General features: G+C 43.7%; 2 protein-coding genes and 1 long non-coding RNA gene across 4 annotated transcripts in view; 2 read left to right on the top strand and 1 right to left on the bottom strand.

The window, feature by feature from the left end:
* Nucleotides 1–1,585: 1,585 nt before the first annotated feature.
* On the bottom strand, nucleotides 1,586–3,606 carry LOC125751396 (uncharacterized). The gene is made up of 3 exons (XR_007400604.1): nucleotides 3,471–3,606; nucleotides 1,902–1,981; nucleotides 1,586–1,745 (listed from the first exon to the last, which is right to left on the bottom strand). It is a non-coding gene; the product is annotated as an uncharacterized LOC125751396 (long non-coding RNA).
* morf4l1 (mortality factor 4 like 1) lies at nucleotides 2,797–12,806 on the top strand. Of its 2 annotated transcripts, none has more exons than XM_049030119.1 (12): nucleotides 2,797–2,980; nucleotides 4,445–4,491; nucleotides 4,793–4,860; nucleotides 5,593–5,679; nucleotides 5,848–5,928; nucleotides 6,263–6,288; nucleotides 6,643–6,731; nucleotides 7,122–7,223; nucleotides 9,029–9,117; nucleotides 9,230–9,402; nucleotides 10,135–10,219; nucleotides 11,534–12,806. In XM_049030119.1, the coding sequence occupies exons 1-12, from the start codon at nucleotides 2,941–2,943 to the stop codon at nucleotides 11,616–11,618; spliced, it is 972 nt and encodes a 323-aa protein (XP_048886076.1). In that variant the 5' UTR covers nucleotides 2,797–2,940; the 3' UTR covers nucleotides 11,619–12,806. The 2 variants fall into 2 exon arrangements, with proteins under 2 accessions (XP_048886076.1, XP_048886077.1); XM_049030120.1 differs by lacking the exon at nucleotides 2,797–2,980 and adding an exon at nucleotides 3,418–3,554.
* Nucleotides 12,807–19,461: 6,655 nt separating this feature from the next.
* The window catches only part of LOC125751388 (uveal autoantigen with coiled-coil domains and ankyrin repeats protein-like), a 30,304-nt gene continuing 26,282 nt past the window's right edge, over nucleotides 19,462–23,483 (top strand). Inside the window, exon 1 of the mRNA XM_049030108.1 lies at nucleotides 19,462–19,719. Coding sequence (XP_048886065.1) covers nucleotides 19,672–19,719 — 48 coding nt within the window. The 5' untranslated portion in view covers nucleotides 19,462–19,671. The remainder of the gene's footprint in view (nucleotides 19,720–23,483) is intronic.

The following is a 23,483-nucleotide window of genomic DNA, read 5'->3' as shown; positions in this document are numbered from 1 at the left end:
TTTTTTATTGTAGTCCGGTAATTTTAATCACAAAACATACCGCGCACCGTTTACCCCCCTCCCAGGTAAGAAACCGCTAACCTGGCCAGCTTGCATAGTCTAACACAAAAGCATGGCAGATTTTGGCAGGAAGTGGAAAAAACCTGTTCCCAGCTGGGGAGTTAAGGCTTAATTCCTGAACATCGATATTAATTGACAGACCTGATAGCGTCCATTCTAACTGCAGACTTATTTGCTCATTTTTTCCTGATAGTAAAATGATAGAAATATTATTAATATTAATATGCATACATTTTAGGAGGAAGACGGTCCCGAAGCACACTTGACTACACTCGGATACAGGGAGTTGCTTGGAATAAGGACGTATGATTCTCACAATAAATTTCAATTACTGAGCAATGGAAATACATGTTTTAGTAGGATCGATACAAAATCTACAGATGTATCAAACGAAATGTGTTTAGAAATGAATAACTATCTGCTGTGAAAACAACTGCAATCGAACTGAATTTAAAGCATGTGTTGTGCTCTGAATTGCAGCACTTCTCTGGCAAATCCTAACAGATTCGGCATCTTGGAAGATATTAGGCGCCTCCACACCGCCGGAACTGTTTCATTGGAACCAGAACCTTTTTTGCGGAACCAGGGACTTGTGCCGTGTTAACGCCACAGGAACTCGGCTCGCCTGTAGCTCCTCGGATGCAGTTACCATGGCAAATCTTTTCAGCTTTAATTCACTTCTGGAGGGTATCAAATTCAGTTCTAACTTGTTAGAAGGCAAATTCTTTATCAAAAATTGTTTCAGCTACAGAGATTCAAAACATTTTTCTCATGTATTTCAATGGGAGTTGGAATTTGAACTGGTTAAAATACCAATTTCTGATATCAGAAATGTGGATTTTCAACTAGTAAAAAATGTACTCCTGATATCAACAGTTGACAATATTTCCTCCACTGACACTAGAATAACAGCCGTCGATCTTGCTCCGCGCTATAGCGAGCGCCATCGGAGATGACAGCAAGGCAGAGGTCGAAAGGATGGAGGTGGGAGGCGGGGGACAGATAGATGGCGCGCCTTATGAGTGAGAGACTGATCCCAACATAGTCGCACTGACCATTAGTTGGTGTGTCAGATGGTATTAAGCTTTCAGACACACGTTTTGACATTGACAAGATAAAGTGCTGTCAGTATGGTAGAACATGCGTTATGTCCGTTTGAGATGGAACAGATTTTGCTAATAAGACGCCAGCTTCAGCCTCGTGGATACATGTAGCTCAGTTTTTACAAGTCATATATTACCATTGGCTTAAATTGATTTTTCCCCTTTCATATCCAAAATTCAATTTTAGTAGTGACAAATCATATTATAGATATTACTCAGTTTTCACTACTAAAAGCGCATATTGTAGATATCTACATATTAATTTTGACGAGTCAAAAATCCCTGCGATGGGCTGGCCCTCCATCCTGGGTTGTTCCCTGCCTCGTGCCCATTGCTTCCGCGATAGGCTCCGGACCCCCCGCGACCCAGTAGGATAAGCGGTTTGGAAAATGGATGGATGGAGTCAAAAATCCAGGTCCACGTACCCTTAATTCAGCTTTTAATAGCAGAAATGTCATTGCAGATATATGTAATTACATTTTTACTAGTAGACATTCACTTTCAAAATATTTCTCATATCTCAAAAATAAAATTCGATTGGTCCCAAACATCCGAGGGTCACCTAATTTCCAGAGCCATTTTCTGTAAGGAATCGAAAGGTGTTAAATGTAGTGCAAACTGTATAGCAATCGATCTCTCTAACCGGAAAAAATCACGCGACCCAAAGGTTATCTTGCTTTTATAAAAGTTTATATGAGCGGATAATTAAGATTCGAATGCTCTAGCGCCGATACTCACTGCTTCCAGTCCTGGGCTTTGCTTTAATGAGAAAAGCTCCGAAATCCTGGTATTTTCTCTGTCCCATGCACTGCCTTACCCTGTCGTAAGTTAAAAAGAAACAGGAACAGTAAGAATAATTGTACAGGAGTAGAAAGTATAAATATTTGCTGTAAGATGTAGTAGCGTAAAAGTCAAAAGTGTCCGCAGCTATATCTACTCACGTACAGATATGTGGAAAAATGCACTTAAGTAGATTAACGAAATAATTGTACTTCGATACTTTGCCGCTGTTCGTAGGTCAATAACATAAGTGGCGTTGACCGTTTACTGTGCATATAAACTCTTTCGAATTGAGCAAAAACAAGGATTTTCTGCAACCGTAGGCTATAGAAATGCAGGAACACAGACTAGGAAGGACGAATGGGTTTTGAATGGAAATTCCAAGTTGGAAATGTGCCATTGACTGGGGGAGTAATAGGATCTTAACACATTTTTGGAAAAATGGTTTCAGAAGTGGTTTCTAATTACTCCTAAACAATGCATATTTTTAAAGGTTGGGGGGAATAGCATTGTCACTCTTTAGGTCCCAGTTAGCTGTAAAACTAGTACCAAGCAGTATATAGTTATAATAGCCACATTGGTAATTATTGTTGGATTACACATTTTCGTACAAACATTAAAAAAGCTATTTTGCGTTAGTTTCTACAATTTTTTAAGTATATTTTCTTATTTAGCAGATCTTTTTAATTAAAGCATTTACAAAACTGTTTTTGGAATCCAACTACCTTTAACATGCAGTCAGGTAAAATTAACCATACAAAACATATTTTTGGTTAGAGTGAATGACTTTCAAATGTCCTTCTAAGGACAAAGAAGGACCACGCCCCTCGGTAGAACTAGGCGTGACGTAAGTTGGCCGTTAGGTCACCTGACGGACGCGCAATGGCTACGCGTTGCCTCAATGACGCAGAGTGGCGTCTTCATTGTGTCTGGACGAAATCGGAGCTGGCGATGCCTGAACTTGATTTTTCAGATACTTTAATAGTTTAATCTGTGAATGGCGCCAAAACAGGACCCTAAACCTAAATTTCAAGAAGGTAAGGAATGCTACCGCCTGCGCCGGACTCCGAGCAGCGCTGCGTTTCGTGCCCGTGGAGCCCGTCCCGGCAGCGCGAGGCGCCAGCTCGCGCGCTGCTGTGTGCGTGCCGCGCAAAAATGGCGATGTGGCGCCGGTAGTGCGGTAATAAAGACAAGAAACGCCGAGAGTGTTCTGCCGTGACTGTCAGTTGGCTGTTTGCCGTGGCCTTTTCTCCCCGCTATGAGTGATGTTTATGTTGCCGAGGCCCTCGCGCTGACGCGAGTCCCCAGTGAGCGGAAGCACAACGATGTTTCAGTGAACCGGTTACGCTGGCCTGCCTCCGCGTGCAGCCAGGCGCCACTCCGCTAGCTGACCGCAGTATGTCTGCGCACTAACGTTTCTTTCATTTTTTTTTCGAACGGTTGTGTTAAGCTAGGGTGCTTCGCACAGCGATCTCACGGCCATTTGCGGGTTTTTTGCGGCCAGCTGTCCGGCCACTTTCCGCCTACCTAAGATCGCGCTGCCCTGTCGACGCGCTTCCGCTCTCCGGTAGTTTCGGCTTTTTCGTCCTTTCTAGAGCTTCTATTAAGCAGGTAATTATTCAAATACAACATGGCGGATTCCGTTTCATATACTGGTTTGTGTGAACGTGTCTGCCTGTAGCGCCGGCAGTACTTCATTTCGCTTCCTGTCTACGGTGACTGCGAGGGAATGTCTAGCTAACATGCTGCTGGCTAATGTGCTGTTGAATTGTCATTCCGTATATATATTGTTGTAACCTATCTATGTCTTCCGCTAGATAGATTTTCGAATTTCTAGTCTAAAGATTTAAAACATGTGTAACGCTACTTGTAAACACCCAGGAATACTGTGCTGAATCTGTACTGATTATGCGGGATATAATGGAGGATTCCTGGATGCATCGATCGGAGGAGAGCCTGTTGTAGGAATTGCAGTCCGTCTTTATCCAGCGAGGGTAGTTCACATACATGCAGATGGTCGGAAAATAAATTCGGCCTGGCAAACTTCCTGAGTCTTTATATGAATTCTGTTTTACATTCACCACCTTTCACTTTTGATGGATCAATCGCCTTTATAAAAGCGTGTCTTGGTAAGTCTTGCAGGGCTCCCCTGAACCTTAGAGAATTAACGATGATAGTATAGTGGTCAAGTGTTTTAATGAGAGACCCAGATTTCTGCCTAAAATTCCAACTTCATCTTCTACCAGCTTACCGTCAAAGTAGAGGAATGGTGCACGTTAAGTAGGCCTTCTTACACCATGTGCAAGCCTTTAAATATCGATTTAAGGTATGTGTTGGTCCACAAGGAGTGGTTTGGTTGACCCGATTAGACAGTTGTATGGATTCGTATGAAAGCTTGATTTGAGTTTTTGTTTTTGTTACGTGTGTCTCACGATATGTAACTTTGATATGTCACCTCCAGTTAGCAGTAACTGACTGAGTCATGTTGTCTGGCTTTGCAGGTGAAAGAGTTCTGTGTTTTCATGGGCCATTGCTCTACGAGGCTAAGGTATGATGCTTTGTTTCTCAGTCGTCCCTCTCCATCCACACTGCGAAATTCTTAAATGTTTAACAGATGATATAACATTTTATGGACAGAAAAAAACCCCAGAAAGTAAATATTTTAATAAACCTGAGGCTGTATTGTGTGCTTTGTTTGGTATGTTAGAATCGGGTGTCATTTCCAAAAGCCATTCACATCTTGAAGAATAACAAATTTCTATGAATGTTTTAGTTACAGTGCAGTCAAAGACACGTGTTTTTTTTTTTTTTTTAATTGACGATTATGCTGATTCTGGTTTTCTTTACAGTGTGTAAAAGTTAATATCAAGGACAAGCAAGTGAGGTACTTTATTCATTACAGTGGATGGAATAAAAAGTGAGTCTTGTGATTTTATTACTCTCTTTGTGTACGTTAAAGTGTGTTGTCATATTTCTTCCACTAATAAGTAGCAGCATTGAGGGTTACGCATTGTAGCACTTAGGTAAAACTATGTGAAAGGCTGGCTGCTATGTCATATTGGGAAATACCAAGATGGATAAATTAGCGTTGCCTTTAGCAAGCTGTACACTTTCGGAATGCAAGCATTTACAGTCTGCTGTTAAAATCAGCATTTTAATTAAATAGCACAGGCGGTTGTATCATATTATAAAAGTTTACAAGCTTGAGTTTGCAAAAGATGCAAGGAAATATCAGGAAGTCATGTGCAGAATCTGGTGCAGTATTTTGTTTTATTGACTTGGGTATTTTTGCTCTTGACCCCACTGGTCTGTGAAACTCCTCAGAGAAGCTTTGAGAAACTGATGTAAAAATCGGGATTGTGGGGGGGGGGGGGCACTGCTGCACAATGGTGCTTTTGAAAACCGTGATATAAAGTGCAGCACGGTAACTAAGAAGTTCTTGAATATCATCTTGAGTCTGTGGGACCCCTGAGAGCAGTTGCAGTGTTTTGCAGTGACACACATGTTGAGCCAAAGACAGGTTTAATTGCAGTGCTGTAGCACCTTCGACTAAGGATTTGGCCAGCAGGTTTGTGAAGCTGATCTTTTAAATGAACTTATTTGGACTTTTTTTTGTCAGTGAGAATAGTTGATTTTTGTGTTTTCTCAGCTGGGATGAATGGGTCCCTGAAAGCAGAGTGCTTAAATATGTGGACACCAACTTGCAGAAACAAAAAGAGCTTCAAAAGGCTAATCAGTAAGTGGCTTTGTCGTGCATCGCAGTGGCTTGTCCGCTACCAGTGCCGAGCCCCTTTGTAGAATGTCTGTTATCTGATTTGTAAGGTGCAATGTTTAGATATTTTTGGGAGTTTTCACGTTTTATATTACATTGGGCTGCTAATTAAGCTGTTTTTCTTTCTCCCAGGGATCATTATGTTGAGGGAAAGATGAGGGGTGTAGCACCAAGCAAGAAGATTGCTGCTGTGCAGCAGAAAAACGTTGATGTGTGAGTATACTTTCACCACTCGTCTCCCCAGTTCTGATGCATGTGAAAGCAGAGCAATGCTACATTGTATGTTTATTTCAGTACTGAATTTGTGTGGCTGCCATTCTGTGTAAGTGACAGAATGAAGATTTGCTTTTCCTGAGTAGAATACCTGTTTGTCACGTACATCTCAAAGCACCTTGTTGAGAGTGGGATGTAGAGAGTGGTGGGGCAGGAAGGGCGACCGAAGGAGTCAGGCTGTTACATCAGTTCAGAAAGTCGGTCACAACGTTCTCTCTCTACTAGGTGCTCTAAATGTAAATCTTCTCTGATTGTCTACTCTAATTTTTTTTAGGAAAACAAAAAAGAATAAACAAAAGAGTAAGTATATATCTCTTTTTTAAAATAGAAATAACTTCATTAATTGATAGTAAGAAATGTGTTTTGGAATTTCTGATTCCGAGTTACTTTTCTGACCTAAGAAAATCAATGATTGCAATGAAAACTATAATTCAGTTATAAATGCAACCTGTCAGTTTCCATCAGCTGTTGGACCCTCTCTTGTATTGTACTTAAATGATAAATTTAGCACTGAATATGTGTTTTATCGTTAGCATGAGAAGCAGTGTTACTTCTGTGCATTAATAAGCTTTTCCACACTGCATTTATGTGGGGGTGATGCTTCTGTTGTGCCGTGCGCTTTTAGTCCACTGGGTGACAGTGGTGTTCCTTCAGCACCAGGGGCAGGTGAAGGGGCCAGCTCAGGGGAGATGCCACAGCCCCCGCGAAAGAAGAGGGCTCGCGTTGATCCCACCGTCGAGAGTGTATGGCCTCCTGCTTCTCCCTCCCACTTCACTTTGAGCCTCGTCTGTGCTCTCATCCTTCACTTCAGATCCAGACTGTGTGCTTGGCTTTTCATCAGTGTCGTCCTGGTCTTCTGGGTCCTCCCATAATTCCCCACAGTTATTTTTGGCTGTGTTTGCCATGGACTCAAAATAACACGTCCTGTCCACTTCCAATGTCAGTGACATTGCGGTAATTAAAATGTGACTGACTCGCTCGAGTAATTAGTCATGGTATTGAAAGCCTCTTACATAAGAGATTTGGCAAACTTCACACAGACTAATGGGCTTCTGTCCAAATACTGGATTGTTTTAAATGGCAGACAGGCCTGGCCTGTACTGAAACGTCCATGTCCTCATTTAACCGTCCAGGAGGAGACGTTCATAAACCGCGTTGAGGTGAAGGTGAAGATCCCGGAGGAGCTGAAGCCATGGCTGGTAGACGACTGGGACCTGATCACCAGGCAGAAGCAGGTTAGCTAGTATTTGGAAGCGCGCACACACACTCACGCACACCTTCATACACATTGTCTCACGACAGTCTGCACAGGAACCCCCTGACTGCGCTCTGGGCTGCAACAATTTTTGTTCTACTTTTATCATAAAGACATTTGTTGTTGCTTACATTTCCAGTTGTTGAGGTTATTTTTTTCCTTGTATATGTTTTGGTTTCCCTGCATTTATTTGAGTTTTACTGTGGTAAGTTTTAATTTCCTACTTGTTAGCGTCAGCCTTGTGTTCAAATATTTTGTGCAGCCGCTCAGCCTCACTTTAGCACAGAAATTGGGAGCAGAAAGCAGATCAGCAGTCTGAGGAGGTTAATGCTATACTGAAAGCAATAATGTTGTGTCAAGAGTGTGGCTAAGGCCAGATGCGCAGTGTGGCTCGGTAGATGCTAGAGTAGATGCTGTCTCTTCTCCATATTTCTGATGTAGTATTTTCTCATGTCCTGAATTTTGGATGCTTTGTTTTAATTAGCCTTACATTTAAGGCAAATTATGTACATATTTTTAACTTCTGGTACTTTTCCACTGCCATCAGGAACTGAGCAGTATCACGAACTGCTGTCTTTCCATTGTAAATTATGCAAGTCGTACCTGTGCTGATATGGCGCTCGGTACTAGCAGGGCCAAAAGCATGACCAGATCGAGCTGGTTGCGTCATCACCATCTGATTGGTCCAAATGCACGAAAATACGAGTGATCTGCATTGATATGCATAGATTATCTGAAGGAAAAGGGGGCGTAATTTATATATTATTCATTATTAGTGCTATCGCAGATCGCAGTTTATTGATGCCTTCCTGATAGCTTGGAACTTGAAAATTTCCAACCACGTACTTATAGTATTATAGAGCAGCTGAATGGAATGCACTCATGATGGAAATTTATGCAAGTAAACGCTGATTCTGCCAACATTTAATTATGATGGTGACAACACTCTATTGATTTTTGTGGGGAAATTCTCTCTTTGCCTGCACCATGTTGCTCTACATGACACAGACATGTATGTCGGTGAGAGCAAGCCACCTGCAAGCAGCACCCACGGCGCTGGGGATTACTGCTCAAAGGGCACACGAACAACACTGCGTGCGGAGGCCGGGCTCAAACTAGTGACCTTCTGATCGCAGGCACAGAGTCTTAACACACTGAGCCACACTGCTAACATGACTCGGCGATTCTCACAGACGTGCTGGCGGAAATGAGCACACACTAAATCATGACGTGCACCGTGTGGACAGTAAATAAGCATCTCTTCGGTTTTTCATCACTGTTGCTCTCCAAACCCGGCAACGCCTTTACTGAGTTGGCCCATCTGTAGTGGAAAACTGAAGAGAGCTCCACTGTAACTGGTATCTCTTCGCAGTGTTGGTTTGCCAGTGGAAAAGCACCATTAGCTTGATAGTCACCATGAAGGAACTGAATGTGTAACTATGATATATGGCGGTTGGTCCTTAAATACCTTTTAGCAATAAAACTGCAGTTTACATTTGCACACTGTATTCATGAGCCACACCATCTCTCAGTTCCTTATGACGCTGCACTGTACAGTGCTGGCAGGAAAAATGAGGGGGGTGGTGCAAGAGATTTTGCATTATTAGATATCTAAAAAAGGGCATTTTGGACGTCAAAATGGGGCACTTTCAATCCTTCAGGCAAAAGTGTCAGTGCTAAGGCACCCCCCCCCCCCCCACACACACACACATACGCCTAATAGTTGCAGTTACTTTTTTCTTTGAAGTGATTGTCTTTGACATTATTTTAATGTGACTTTTTCAGCTTTTTCATCTTCCAGCGAAAAAGAATGTTGATACGATCTTAGAAGACTATGCAAGCTATAAGAAATCAAGAGGGAACTCCGATAACAAGTGAGTGAGTGGAGAATTGTCGGGATGCAGAGAAACAAATTGTCACGAGAAGTTTGAAAATGCCCTTGTGCAGCCAGTGTGTTGATGTGCTCCAAACCGCCTTGTTCCGCAGAGAGTATGCTGTAAACGAGGTGGTCGCTGGTATTCGGGAGTATTTCAATGTCATGCTCGGCACCCAACTCCTTTACAAATTCGAGAGACCGCAGTATGCGGAGATCTTGGCAGACCATCCTGACGCACCCATGTCCCAAGTTTATGGAGCCCCGCATCTGCTGAGGCTCTTTGGTGGGTCCCCCTGCGGCAGAGCTGCCCTCGCACAGATTTTTTTAAGCGACATTTTGCATGCAAATATACTAGAAAGCTTCAGAAATGCCTTAAAGCAGCGCTTCTCAAACTTTGGGCTGCGGATCGGTGCTGGTCCGTGAGAGGGTTCCTGCCAGTCTGTGGAGTCTCGCTTCTGCACCAATCAAAATTCAGTCAGATCTGGTCAGGTATAATAATAATAGCAATAATAATAGTATTACTATCTATCTATAGTGATAATATCTATCTATGCGGGGGGAGGGGGTTACGGGAAAGCTAGGGGTTGGGGTCGGTCATTATGCAAGGCCCTGCAGCCCCAAACCTGACATGACTGGTCCCCAGGACAAATAAGTTTGAGAAACGCTGCCTTAAAGCATCCTTAGAGCAATGTCACTGTTTTGAACAGATTGATAAACTGGTACGTTCTGGAGACTGAAATCTTTTTCGTGACTGTAAATAGAAATAGTAAATACTTTTACTTTTCGGCGTTGTGCTGTTTAGGGCAGCTGGAGTCGGAGCTGGATTTGCTTTGTTTTGGTTAGTTTGCCAGTACAAACTCAGGGGGTTATGATTGGATGGCTTATGAGAGCAGGAGCATGCTGGGAGCACATGTTACACCAATATCTGCCAGGTTTGCTACGAGTCATTAGTTGTCCATATCTGTTAACCCCTGTAATTTGCAGCTAATAACATGTGAGTGTTTGTGTTGGACAGTGCGAATTGGGGCGATGCTGGCCTACACTCCCCTAGATGAGAAAAGCCTGGCTCTGCTTCTGAACTACCTGCAGGACTTTCTGAAGTAAGGCGCCTGTCTTGCTACACTTGGTAAAATACATGTCCAGAATGGGCACTGCTCTGATATTTTTGCAAGATTCCATCTGATCGGCAGAAATGGAGCAGCCACCCGTGTTTTTCCCAGGACTTTTCCCTGGAGAGTCCCCTGCATGATCAGTAACGATGTGCAATTCATTAGATGATAATGCGCTGTCATCTAATCTTACTGCATAAGCATCTACGGTTACATTTTTCTGCCCTTTACATGTAAATGGGATGCCCTTGGAGTTGATTTGATTGCCGCAATTGAATAAGCATAATGCATTGATTGGATTTGTTTGTTCAGAGAGTAGAGTTTCAGTTGTAATTGAAGGGCTGAACATCTGGCTTGTTTGTATGGAAGTCAAGCTGGTATGACACTGAAGTAACCAGCTTATTTTCATATTTCCTAATATTGGGAGCTATTTTTTAAACCTCTGTCTAACCATGTATTTTTGCACATTCCATAACAATCATATACACAGTTGATGTGGTATATACTGGTATACCTGGCTATGCTGTGAAGTTTGATCTGCTTTAGTGTAGGGCTGCACAATGTATACTTTCAGCATTGCCATGGCGATGTGTGCATATGCAATAGTTGCATTGCAGGATGTGTGATGCCAAGTACGGCAAATTTAATCAAACGCATTCTGCTGCATTTTTTTTTGCTGCAGTTGGGTTGAGATCAGGCTTTTTAATACCATTATACTCTCTGGACATTATACTGTATGTGGTATTTTCAGAAAGTTATTTTTCGTTACAGTTCCGGTAAATTATATCTTGAACTCCTTTTTGTGTCTTATAAATATCGCAATATTTTTTGCAAAAACCATCCCATTGTGATATCCGATATCTCAGCAGCCCTACTTCAGTGATTCTCTGCAGTTTCTGGGAGTTGCATCAATTTATTAACTTAATGTTTTTGTGTCACTAAACTAACCGCACTCTTAAACAATGCTATCTTGTGTAACCCCGCCTGCGATGCCTCTGCCACTGACGTGCGCACAGCCATCTAGTAGGAAGTCATTCTGTTGGTTTGTAAGCGTAGTACGGATCCACACTATTGTGGCCATCAATGGTTTATGTATAGTTTGGAAGCATTATTAGGGCACAAAAGGTCACAATTTTCTACAGTTTGCATTAAAAGAGGATCGGGGACGTCTTCAGGATTGATCACGATATAAAATCATCAGATTGCCCATCCCGACTCTCACCCTGCTTCCTAAGATTGGCTTGACCTGTTGTTTAATGTCACATTCCTTAGGTGAATCATCTTAATAGGCTCTCTTTGTTTCAGGTACCTAGTGAAGAACTCTCCCACCCTCTTCAGTGCCACTGATTATGAAGTCGCTCCTCCAGAGTATCACCGGAAGGCGGTCTGAGTAATGCAGTCATTCTTCCCAGGATGGCAACTAAGGATATTTTCCATCCCCCCCCTGTTCTCCATCTCCTCCACTTGGGGCTCTGTCAGACATTGTCCCAGAGTCCCAGGGGTAGATCTCCGCAAGGGAAGCAGTAATTTGACTTTGGACGTGCGAGTCAGACGTGCCTCCAAATTGACCTTCACATTCCATTATTCCACCCTTGAGAAGTTGATGCAGCTTTTTCGGTTCATATCGGAAGGACAGTTCTAATAAAATTTGCTTGCATATTCCTATATATACATTTTGTTCCTCCCCTTTTTATTTGGAGAGCTTGTTCATCTACATTGATGTATTTGTATTATGTGGAAACCCAACCAGAAGAGGCTGTCTTTTTTTTTTTTTTTTAAATAGAAACACGGTGCTTTGTTTTTGTTTACATTCATTTTATAATAAAATGTCACTGTTCTCATTAAATTCACGTGCGTGTCTGAAATCCTTATTCTGGCTTTCATGGCAGCCCTGTTAATGCAGTTTTGAAATTTGAGATCAGGAATATGGGATTTTTATAGGAACAATGAACAGATTCTGTTAGTGACTGCTTGCCTTATATTGCAGTGCTAATGGCACTGAAGCTGGTTGTTATCCTGTACAATACTGGGCATGGTTGTGTGTTCTGCTGTTTATAAACCTGGGTGTGTACCAATGTCAGTTTTGGCTCTCTCTTTGTAACCCGTGTGGTGAATTTATGCTGTTTCGTGATCTGAGAACCTGCTAATGACTGACAGGATTTCTACGTGCTCTGTGGTCCTCACATTTCATTTGTCTGGAGCCAAATTTTTAAAAAGGCAGCATTAGGAGATGTTTCGAAAGACAATAACTATTCAAAGTGCATTTTTTATTGTAACGTTTCCTGCTGGAAATGGAAGCCTGTCAGGCTGATGTGCGCTCAGTGCTGTGCGGTGCTGCTGCTCGGGGCTGGCAGTTCCCCAGTGTGATGTGCGAGTGCTCGAGGCAGATGAGGAAATTGTCTGTGTGCTTGAAGGCTAACGCCTTAAGCACAGCAAACGATGCCACACTTGTTGAATTTCCTCTTACCTACGTGACCCGAACATTGATGTATATTTATTTTCTGTCGCACCTGTGATGTTTCATCAGCCTTTGGTTCGCTGTCTACAAACACTAAATAAAACGCATTTTTCCTTTAAATCACTTTTCTCTCCCCCCCCCCCCCCCCCCCCCCAAGAATGGCCTTGGTACATTTTTTCGAAATACTTTTCTTTCTTCTGCTTATTTTGGGAGTAATGCTGTAGCATCATCCTTCCTGCTATTTGTATGCTATGATGTGTTTTATTGGTTATTTGATGCTTTGGCAAGTACCATATTTACCATATTTGGTTTCATGGATTGAAACGGTAATTTTTCAGATAATAGAAAATCTTTTGTTATTGCAACGATTTTACTGTGTTGCATGCGTTTTAATGAATTAAACAGGTTGTTCCACGGAAACCCTCAGGGAAGCGACCTTTTAAGATGCATGAACCATTGTAGGGGAATAAATTGGGTTTTTGCTTTTCAAAACATTTATTGGGGTTTTAAAAATCTCCTGGTGAATTATAATCCATTAAATGTGCAACTGGAGCGATTGTTAATGGTTAAGCAATACCGGCCTGTGTTGTTTTATCTTGAAAAGTACGCAAGGTTAACTGAGTATTTATTTGTGTAATCTGGCATCCTTGTGATACAGCAAATGTTCTCTGTGCTGGACCCAATGCAGAGTTCAGCAGAGAGACAGCATCATTTATTATGGACCCAGTTATAGCCATACTCTGTGTGTGTGTGCGTGTGTCTATATCTATCTGTGTATATCTATATATATATAATATAGACATACACATATAAAAATAAACATTTACAGCTATACGCAGATGAGCCCCCATGCTGGGAGTGATGCACAGTGTTGCCTGTTAGAGCAAAGTGAGTGTGACTGCAGTAATACTGACTTTTTCATCAGGGTCAAGTCAGCAGGTGAGGAATCTCAACTTATAAAGTCAATCATGTGCCTGGTTGGTTCCCATAACATTTAAATGAGTTACTGCTGTGTGTATAATGTATGTGAGCTGTCCTTGTGGTCCGGGGGACTCTTCCTGTTCGCCTGTTCGTCCTTCATACATCCTTTCAGACTCGGTGTGGTGGGGGGGTCACATGGTTTATGGGTTTTTAGCCTATTTTAAAAATACAATGAGCCAGGTGAGCAACATCTGACCCATATCGCACAATCCAAACTTCAGGTACGTCGTCTTTCCATATCTTCTGCCCTGGGAAATCATGCACACCTCCTGATGGTGATTCAAACGGCAGGGCTTGTCATTCTCTCTGCAGCGACACTTCATCCATTTAACTGTCCTTTCCTGTTGCTTTCATTCTCTCATTGATGTTTATCTTCTAACAACTGCAGATAAGCAACAATGTGCAGTATGATATTTAAGTTTGTAGATTGCCCTTTTCTGAAAAGGAAATGAAATTTGAACAGAATTTCACATGAACCTACATTAAATATTAATATGCAAAAGCTAAAATTAATGTCCTGGTTTTCTGGTGCCGCTTGATTCAGTGTCAGGGCATCTGTTAAAGGAAGGGAGGTAACAGTCCCAGGAATGTTTATTTTCTCTAAAATCTAATCCAGCCACAATCTGGAGAGTGGTGGGCCTGCATGTGCTGTCTCCCCTTGATATCTGCCATCAAGCCTGGATTTTTGCTTAGCAGAAATACCGACTTTACTGCATCACCCTGGTCAACATGTATTTTTTTCCTCAGGGAAAATGGCAGATTTGGACTATTATAATGACAAATTTGGCCTGTCTCTTCACTGCCATATGCTCTATAACCAAATTGTTTTGGAACCACTTTAACACAGCCCAGAGCAAATAACTCTAATTGCTATGTTGTTCATTTCAATCTCATGAAAGAACTGCCACTCACGACCTAAAATCTCAGGGTGGCCGTAACGTACTGGGCGTCATGAAGCCGAACCAGATCTCCGAATGTCAGGAAGGATCTTAGAGGCCATATTATCATTCCATGAATGGCTCAGCTGTCCCAGGCTCTCTGCACGATTAAACAAATAAATGACTGATGCATAAATGTTGGCTTCTAGTAATATTAGTGCCACCGCAGGTTAATGTAGGACATATTAAGCAGTATATTTAAATTGAACATTGCAAAAAATAAATATTGCAGTTGTTATCTTTAAAAAAACGGCAACACCAGAGCAACAGGTTAAAAACCAAAGCATTTATAATTGTAATTTCCCATCACATTGTGTTCTGATGGTAGCGCTGATAGCTTGAAGAGCTTTTATGAGCTTTTAAGAGCTTTTTTTTGGGGATACACAAAAGATCTGCACTCCTGTGATGCAGATGCTGGACATGGCAGCAATATGAAGCAAGAGATCCATGGTAACACTGTTTCCATGGAAACATGAAATGGCAGTGAAGATGAAAAAAGATAAATCTTTCATCATGTGGTCTGGAGAGAGGCACAGGGGTTGTTTGATACCTGAACAGCCACATGAAATAGAATCATACTGGACTTCTGTGATATGGCATCGCTCTTAGCAATTACAGTACTAACAATAAGAGATTTTAAGAGCAGTAAAAATGAAAGCCAGAAGCATCCCGTAGGGCTGTTCTGAGTGTGGGCCTTGGATGCGAAAAGCCTTCAGCCCAAGGCAGCAATCAGACCGTTATTGGTCAGTAGCCCATGAAATCACAATTGCTCTTTTCATTTATGCTATTATATATTTTTGTCATTGTTTTTGGTGTTTATTTTTAAAGAATAAAGACTTGCAGAAAACAGAATCCTTTTATGTTACATGCGTTACAGGTATAACAGTGCTTCAGAGCTTCAAATGCATTTACATCTTTGTGAATATTTTTTATTAGTCACTTATATAAACATCAGTGACACTGACCAGAATGAGTAGTTAGAATGAGGATGGAAGGATGTTGGATGAATGGATATGCAAACAATTTTATAAAAATGTTCACTAAAGTATTTATGCAGTACAATATATATATATATGTTCCCAGAAATTATAATCATTGTCCTTGTAGCTGCATATTTGGGGATAGACAAAAGATCTGTGCAGGTCCATAATCACACCAGAAGAGGGCGACCAAACTCTTCTTTAGGAATGCGATTACCAAATGCAGCGTAATAAATTGCAAACCGATTTACTCCTACAGTTTGTTACCCAAGAGACAGCTTGTGTATTTTGTTCTTATTTTCACATTAGCAGAATGAACCTTTAATATACTGTGGTGATTATGCAATTATCCATTTAGAATTTGTGAGATTATGAAAGTCCGTGACGCTTACGCATGGTGTTTACGTTGATTTCATATTTAGTAAGAATGAAACTTACCATAGGAATTCAGATAAAATTTTGTACAGAGGCATTCTGACTAACAGAATTTTATTAACCACAGTATATTCAGCAGTTACACCCAAGGGCAAACCTAGAATTTTTGCCTCCACCTCCCCCAAAATGTTCTGAATAAGTTAACGTATTCGTGGGCCCCTGTAAAGCCCAGGCCCCTGTAAAGCGCAGACCCCTGTAAAGCGCAGACTCCTGTAAAGCCCAGGCCCCTGTAAAGCGCGGACTCCTGTAAAGCCCAGGCCCCTGTAAAGCGCAGACCCCTGTAAAGCCCAGGCCCCTGTAAAGTGCAGACTCCTGTAAAGCCCAGGCCCCTGTAAAGTGCAGGCCCCTGTAAAGCCCAGGCCCCTGTAAAGCACAGACTCCTGTAAAGCCCAGGCCCCTGTAAAGTGCAGGCCCCTGTAAAGCCCAGGCCCCTGTAAAGCGCAGACCCCTGTAAAGCCCAGGCCCCTGTAAAGTGCAGACTCCTGTAAAGCCCAGGCCCCTGTAAAGCCCAGGCCCCTGTAAAGCGCAGACCCCTGTAAAGCCCAGGCCCCTGTAAAGTGCAGACTCCTGTAAAGCCCAGACCCCTGTAAAGCCCAGGCCCCTGTAAAGTGCAGGCCCCTGTAAAGCCCAGGCCCCTGTAAAGCCCAGGCCCCTGTAAAGCGCAGACCCCTGTAAAGCCCAGGCCCCTGTAAAGTGCAGACTCCTGTAAAGCCCAGGCCCCTGTAAAGCGCAGACCCCTGTAAAGCCCAGGCCCCTGTAAAGTGCAGACTCCTGTAAAGCCCAGACCCCTGTAAAGCCCAGGCCCCTGTAAAGTGCAGGCCCCTGTAAAGCCCAGGCCCCTGTAAAGTGCAGGCCCCTGTAAAGCCCAGGCCCCTGTAAAGCGCAGACCCTGTAAAGCCCAGGCCCCTGTAAAGTGCAGACTTCTGTAAAGCCCAGGCCCCTGTAAAGCCCAGGCCCCTGTAAAGCGCAGACCCCTGTAAAGCCCAGGCCCCTGTAAAGTGCAGACTCCTGTAAAGCCCAGACCCCTGTAAAGCCCAGGTCCCTGTAAAGCGCAGACCCCTGTAAAGCCCAGGCCCCTGTAAAGCGTAGACTCCTGTAAAGCCCAGGCCCCTGTAAAGCCCAGGCCCCTGCAAAGCGTAGACTCCTGTAAAGCCCAGGCCCCTGTAAAGCCCGGGCCCCTGTAAAGCACAGGCCCCTGTAAAGCGCAGACCCCTGTAAAGCGCAGACTACTGTAAAGCGCGGATTCCTGTAAAGCACAGACCCCTGTAAAGCGCAGACTCCTGTAAAGCCCAGGCCCCTGTAAAGCGCGGACTCCTGTAAAGCCCAGGCCCCTGTAAAGCGCGGACTCCTGTAAAGCCCAGGCCCCTGTAAAGCGCAGACCCCTGTAAAGCCCAGGCCCCTGTAAAGCGCAGACCCCTGTAAAGCCCTGGCCCCTGTAAAGCGTAGACTCCTGTAAAGCCCAGGCCCCTGTAAAGCCCAGGCCCCTGCAAAGCGTAGACTCCTGTAAAGCCCAGGCCCCTGTAAAGCCCAGGCCCCTGTAAAGCGTAGACTCCTGTAAAGCCCAGGCCCCTGTAAAGCCCGGACTCCTGTAAAGCCCAGGCCCCTGTAAAGCGCGGACTCCTGTATAGCCCAGGCCCCTGTAAAGCGCAGACTCCTGTAAAGCCCAGGCCCCTGTAAAGCGTAGACTCCTGTAAAGCCCAGGCCCCTGTAAAGCGTAGACTTCTGTAAAGCCCAGGCCCCTGTAAAGCCCAGGCCCCTGTAAATCGTAGACTCCTGTAAAGCCCAGGCCCCTGTAAAGCCCTGGCCCCTGTAAAGCCCGGACTCCTGTAAAGCCCAGGCCCCTGTAAAGCCCAGACTCCTGTAAAGCCCAGGCCCCTGTAAAGCCCGGACTTCTGTAAAGCCTAGGCCCCTGTAAAGCATAGGCCCCTGTAAAGCGTAGGCCTCTGTAAAGCCCAGGCCCCTGTAAAGCACTGGCCCCTGTAAAGCGCAGACTCCTGTAAAGCACTGGCCCCTGTAAAGCCCAGACTCCTGTAAAGCGCAGACCCCTGTAAAGCCCAGACCCCAGTAAAGCCCAGGCCCCTGTAAAGCGCAGACTCCTGTAAAACCCAGGCCCCTGTAAAGCGCAGACCCCTGTAAAGCCCAGACCCCTGTAAAGCCCAGACTCCTGTAAAGCGCAGACCCCTGTAAAGCCCAGACCCCTGTAAAGCCCAGGCTCCTGTAAAGCGCAGACCCCTGTAAAGCCCAGGCCCCTGTAAAGCCCAGACTCCTGTAAAGCGCAGACCCCTGTAAAGCCCAGACCCCTGTAAAGCCCAGACCCCTGTAAAGCGCAGACCCCTGTAAAGCCCAGACCCCTGTAAAGCCCAGACTCCTGTAAAGCGCAGACCCCTGTAAAGCCCAGACCCCTGTAAAGCCCAGGCTCCTGTAAAGCGCAGACCCCTGTAAAGCCCAGACCCCTGTAAAGCCCAGGCTCCTGTAAAGCGCGGACTCCTGTAAAGCCCAGGCCCCTGTAAAGCGCAGACTCCTGTAAAGCACTGGCCCCTGTAAAGGGCAGACCCCTTTAAGCCCAGGCCCCTGTAAAGCGCGGACTCCTGTAAAGCCTAGGCCCCTGTAAAGCGTAGGTCCCTGTAAAGCGCGGACTCCTGTAAAGCCTAGGCCCCTGTAAAGCGTAGGTCCCTGTAAAGCCCAGGCCCCTGTAAAGCACTGGCCCCTGTAAAGCGCAGACCCCTGTAATGCGCACTCTTGTAAAGTGCAGACCCCTGTAAAGCGCAGACCCCTGTAATGTGCAGACTCCTGTAAAGCGCAGAATGTAGGCTACCAACCTAACATTTCTTTACTCATAATTATGACCATCATATTACTGTTTACACGCATTTATCTATTCATTTGGCAAACTCTTTTCTACAAGGGAACGTAAACATGAGCCATTTAACATATCCTAAGCATTGTTGTCAAACTGTACATTTGTTTCTGATTTATACTCGGAATTGACAGAAACCGATGCACCCTTGCGTCACCTGTACTCACCTGTGTGTGATTTTCACCACCTATAAGGAATAGATGTTCATACGCAGGACTTAACATAAGTCTTACTATTTCCTTCCTTAAAAACGATCATGCCAAGTAGTAATACGGCGATAGGGTTTCATTGGCAAATTATTTATTAATCATGTGGCACAGATGCAATCAGGTGTGAAAAAGCACTGCCAGACCACTACAGAGCAAGCTGATGTCGAGTTTATTGAGTTTGCTCGCATTCACCGCCCAGCAAACGTAACCAGAGGCCCGCTTCCCAGGTAGGAGTGACGTCAGAGGGCTCTCTCACCTCAGGTTGTTTTCCCCAATCCAGAATCAATCCTGGTCGGAACTACCGAGGAAGTCCCGCCCAAAAGCGCACTTTATTGGATGCTGCGTTTGCTTTTGTCCGAATTTTCCCTCCCATTGGCTCTCCCGTCAGTCAGTTTTCTAACAGGTCGGGAAGGTTTCAGGTGGAAAGTGTGAGATTTCTATTAACATCTCCCCTCCTCGGAAATAAAAAGTTGTCTCGGGTCGTATGAAATAACTCGACGAACTCTGAGGCACTCCTTTATTCCCTAGTCGCAGTGTATGAGTGAATAAAAAGAGTATAGGCGGTCACCAACTAAGAAGTGAAAAATGAAGAGTCTGAAGTACCGACTGAAGAAGCAAGAAGTTACTATCACGGTGAGTTAGACGTGAGGCGGGGAGCTCGCGCGAGGTTACGCGCCTTGCGGTGCGACTTTAATCGGCCGCCTGTCAAAGTCCGTCGATGCATTTACACATGTAAATTCCCGTTAATGGTGTGTACAACGTTATGCAGTAACGAGACAGTACATTTTTACTTACTCTTAAAAGTACTACGCAGCCCGTTTCAGTAACAATTTTCTGTTTAAATTGTTGGTTTTATTCGTTTAATGTGATTTTTATAAGGATACAGCCAACTGACTTCACGACAGGAAAGGGAAAAAACACTTGTTTTGCGATCATAGTTATTTATTACACACCACACCTTTGCCTGTCGCAGTTTCGCGCAGCCGGCTGGATCACTTTCGGCTGGTTGGCGATCAGTTTCGCTCAGCTGGTCGATCGCAGTTGCGAGACGACGGTAAAGAGTGATGCCGCTGAGAAGTGGTGTGTTTTAAAGGCCGGTTTTAAAGCCGGCGGGTGAGGTTTTAGTAAAATCAGTGGCGGTTGTGGTGAGTTTTAACCATACTGGAGATGCGAGGGACGGCGTCGTTGGTTTTGCGCTGCCTTCAGATGGGAACTGACATTCCCTGCAGATCCCTGTTAGTGATATGAGCTCCCGATGATGGGAGTAATAATTGAGTGTAGATGTTTGTGAACTTTACATGCTTCCATGATGAGGATGTAGTTCATTCAAAAGACAGAAGCCGGCTTTGAAAGCGGTACAGACTAGTCATTAAATCAGAAGCTCAGCTTCGTATTACAAGTTTTTATTTTTCATTGTAAAATGATGCTTGAAATACTCAATTCTGATTTAATGATCGTAGTTTTAATGATACTTGGCTCTGATGCTTCTTTCGACGTTGATGGCTGTCCGAAGAATCAGATTTGCAAGCGTATGAAGTCATTGGAGAAATGTCACGTTTCTCGGAACGCGGCCCGCTAAAAGCTATGACTTAAAGGATATTTTTGTTCCAGTAAATCATAGGCCAGTTTGCCTTATGTTTCGTATTCTGAAAGCATCTTGCAGGCTATGTGTTTCTGTTTTTAATTGAGGTTTCTTTCCTGGTAACTTTATTTTGGAGTGAGTGACATTCCTTGCACTGATTTATAACTGAGACTGTGAGATTTCTCTTGTTTGGAGAAGATGCAAGCATGCCCTTAAGTCTGACTCATACTTGCGTTAAAACTTGTCCACCCTCCTAATATCGCAATGCTTCTGCCGTTGTGCGATTTGTATTCTGCTCAGCCAAGTTTGGGCCACAAACCCCATGGATGTTTGGCAGTCCTCTCTCCCTGACTGCCTAGCCCAAGCTTAGTGGCCAATTCATTTGAAAAATGAGTGATCCGAGTTCTGGTTGTGAAGTCAATTTAAAAGTGCTCTTTTTGGGAATGTTATTCATTGGCTGTCACTGTGGACAGTTCCCATGTTCATATAGTGACCAGTGCTGGAGAGCTGACAGGCAGGGTGCAGTTCCATGGCTAGACAACCTGTAATCACAAAGTGATTAACTGGTCAAAAATGTAAGAAATGCTTTCTGTAAATGTACCACACTGATGCTGTTTTTCCCTGAAAGAGGCTTTGTAATTTCATCTTATGCTGTGTTATGCTCCCCTAAGAGAATGGGTTACTGTGGGTTGCAAACTGTTTTTCTGCTTAATTTTGTAAGTTTGGACCAAGTCAAAATAGACCAGTTAAGTTCACCAGGTCTTCCTTAAAAATTCTCTAAACTCTTCTCTAAATTAACCCTTGCCTATAAAACACGAAAAGGTACTTTCATCCCCAAATAGACCTGTTGACCCCAACTTTGAAGGGTATAACTTGTAGACCATGCGTTACTGACATGTGACATTGTAGAGTCTCTCTTCTCTGTTGCCTTTGTCGGTAGCTGGCTTTCGCCTGATGAATGGGTCTTTGTCCGAACTCCATTGAGTGCTGTGTTATTTAGAATTCTTTCACATGCTTTAGTATTTCAGCTCCCATTAAAAAACAAAAAGCAGTTTTGTTAAAAATTCAGTGTTTGTAAAAGACTGATTCATTTCTGTTCAGTGTCCGTACAGTTGGACAGGAGAGCTTATTTAAGGGGAATGAACGGAGTGGTGGCCGTTTTGTTGAGACCATTTCCTTTATTGTATTTGGGAAAGGGAATGGGAGGGAATGAAAACTGATCGTTTGCAGATGATTTTCCTCCAGGCTCCACTGTCACCAAAGGCAGGGCTCTGCTTGCACAGGCTGCTGTCACATTCTGCCTGTGCTCAGTACCGTTCCTGCAGGAATTTGTGGCTCATGTTCCTTTATTCCCAATCCTTTATTTGCATGATATGCATGTTTCCAGTGCTTATGGTTATTGGCTAACAGCTTATTTTATTTTTTTAGGCATTTTCTGTCTTTTATGTTGTATTTAGCTTTACTGTAATTTTTCTTCTCTCAGTCATAACACTGAAAATTCATAGCTAAACCATGAATTAATTTTCTGACTCTCCATGCGGAAACAGGATTGGGATTAATAATGTCGATGTCATCGGACAAGTAGAATTAGCATTTTTTCCCCCCTACATCCATGTAATAATAGCACACATTCCTTGTTTTTGATAATGTGCCTTTTTATGTTCTGTATTTCAGATTAATTTCCTTACACGCCATACAGCACACAAAGCTGTGAGGATTTTGTTTAATTTAAGGCCTTCATCAAAACATAAAACAATAGTTTGAGGCCTGACGTGGCGTGGGTCACTTGCTGTTGAAATGTGGTGCAGAAGGCAGAATTCACCAGGCATGGGCAGGTCTTTGGGGTGCCTTAAGAACCAGCAAGTCCAGGACTGCCTATGTGAGAGCTGTGGTGCTTCTCTGAAAGTCTGTTCACACTCGCTGGGGGTGGCTGGGGGACAGTGTGCTGAGAACCAGACAACAGGAATTGAAGCTTATTCTTGCATGAGTAACCACTCCAGGATTACGAGACATGAATGCGGATGGAGGCCCCTTTGGCTGTGCTGTCAGGCGGGAGGTCAATGCACCATTTTCTCCCCAGTAAGCACATTCAGGTTGTCTCTTGTCCATTGGCGCTGATGCAAACTCCTTTCCTATATTTCTATTTAATGGAGACTAATAATCTAAAAATCTAATATTTATCACGTTACTTGTAGGAAAAACAGGGGAGGATTGGATGAATAGCATTAGTCCTCCAGGATTTCATGGGAACCGCTTCATGTCATTAGTGAATTTACTCCTTTGTTTAATTTGCAAGCAGCTTTTACCGGGCAGGGTCACAGTCAGCTGCTATCCTAAATTTAAACAGCTCTGCTAAATGACCTAATTGGCCTCGCAGCAAGCTTGTCTAGTGGTTAACAGTGAGTAAATGGTCCAAGCCACCTGGTTTATCAGCAACACCCACTGGAATAGTGATACCAAAAATACTTGCTGCAACTGATGGCTTGTTTATTGTAAACTACTGTCTGACAAGAATATACATGCCTATAGCTGTTCTTTCCCAGAAAGAAATTGTATTAAATCTTAACTGTACATTACATAATCAGAGAACCTCGAATTAAGAGTGTATGGACACTTGGTTTGTTGTGATAAAAGGTTTTTTTCAAATGCATGTTCAGCATTCTACTGTCGACTTCAGTTCTAAAAAGCAGGATTTCTCGGGTTTCATGGACTGATTTCTTGTTTGGCAGGCTTCTGCCCTGAGCCAAGGTGTATGTGTTGATTCTAACTGGGACTTGTGAGTGCACCCGGTCATTGTTTAGGCAAGTTCTCTTCT

Source organism: Brienomyrus brachyistius, chromosome 11 (assembly GCF_023856365.1).
Source record: "Brienomyrus brachyistius isolate T26 chromosome 11, BBRACH_0.4, whole genome shotgun sequence".
In the NCBI taxonomy this organism is placed as follows: Eukaryota; Metazoa; Chordata; class Actinopteri; order Osteoglossiformes; family Mormyridae; genus Brienomyrus; species Brienomyrus brachyistius.
This window is presented reverse-complemented; position numbering and strand designations above follow the sequence as displayed.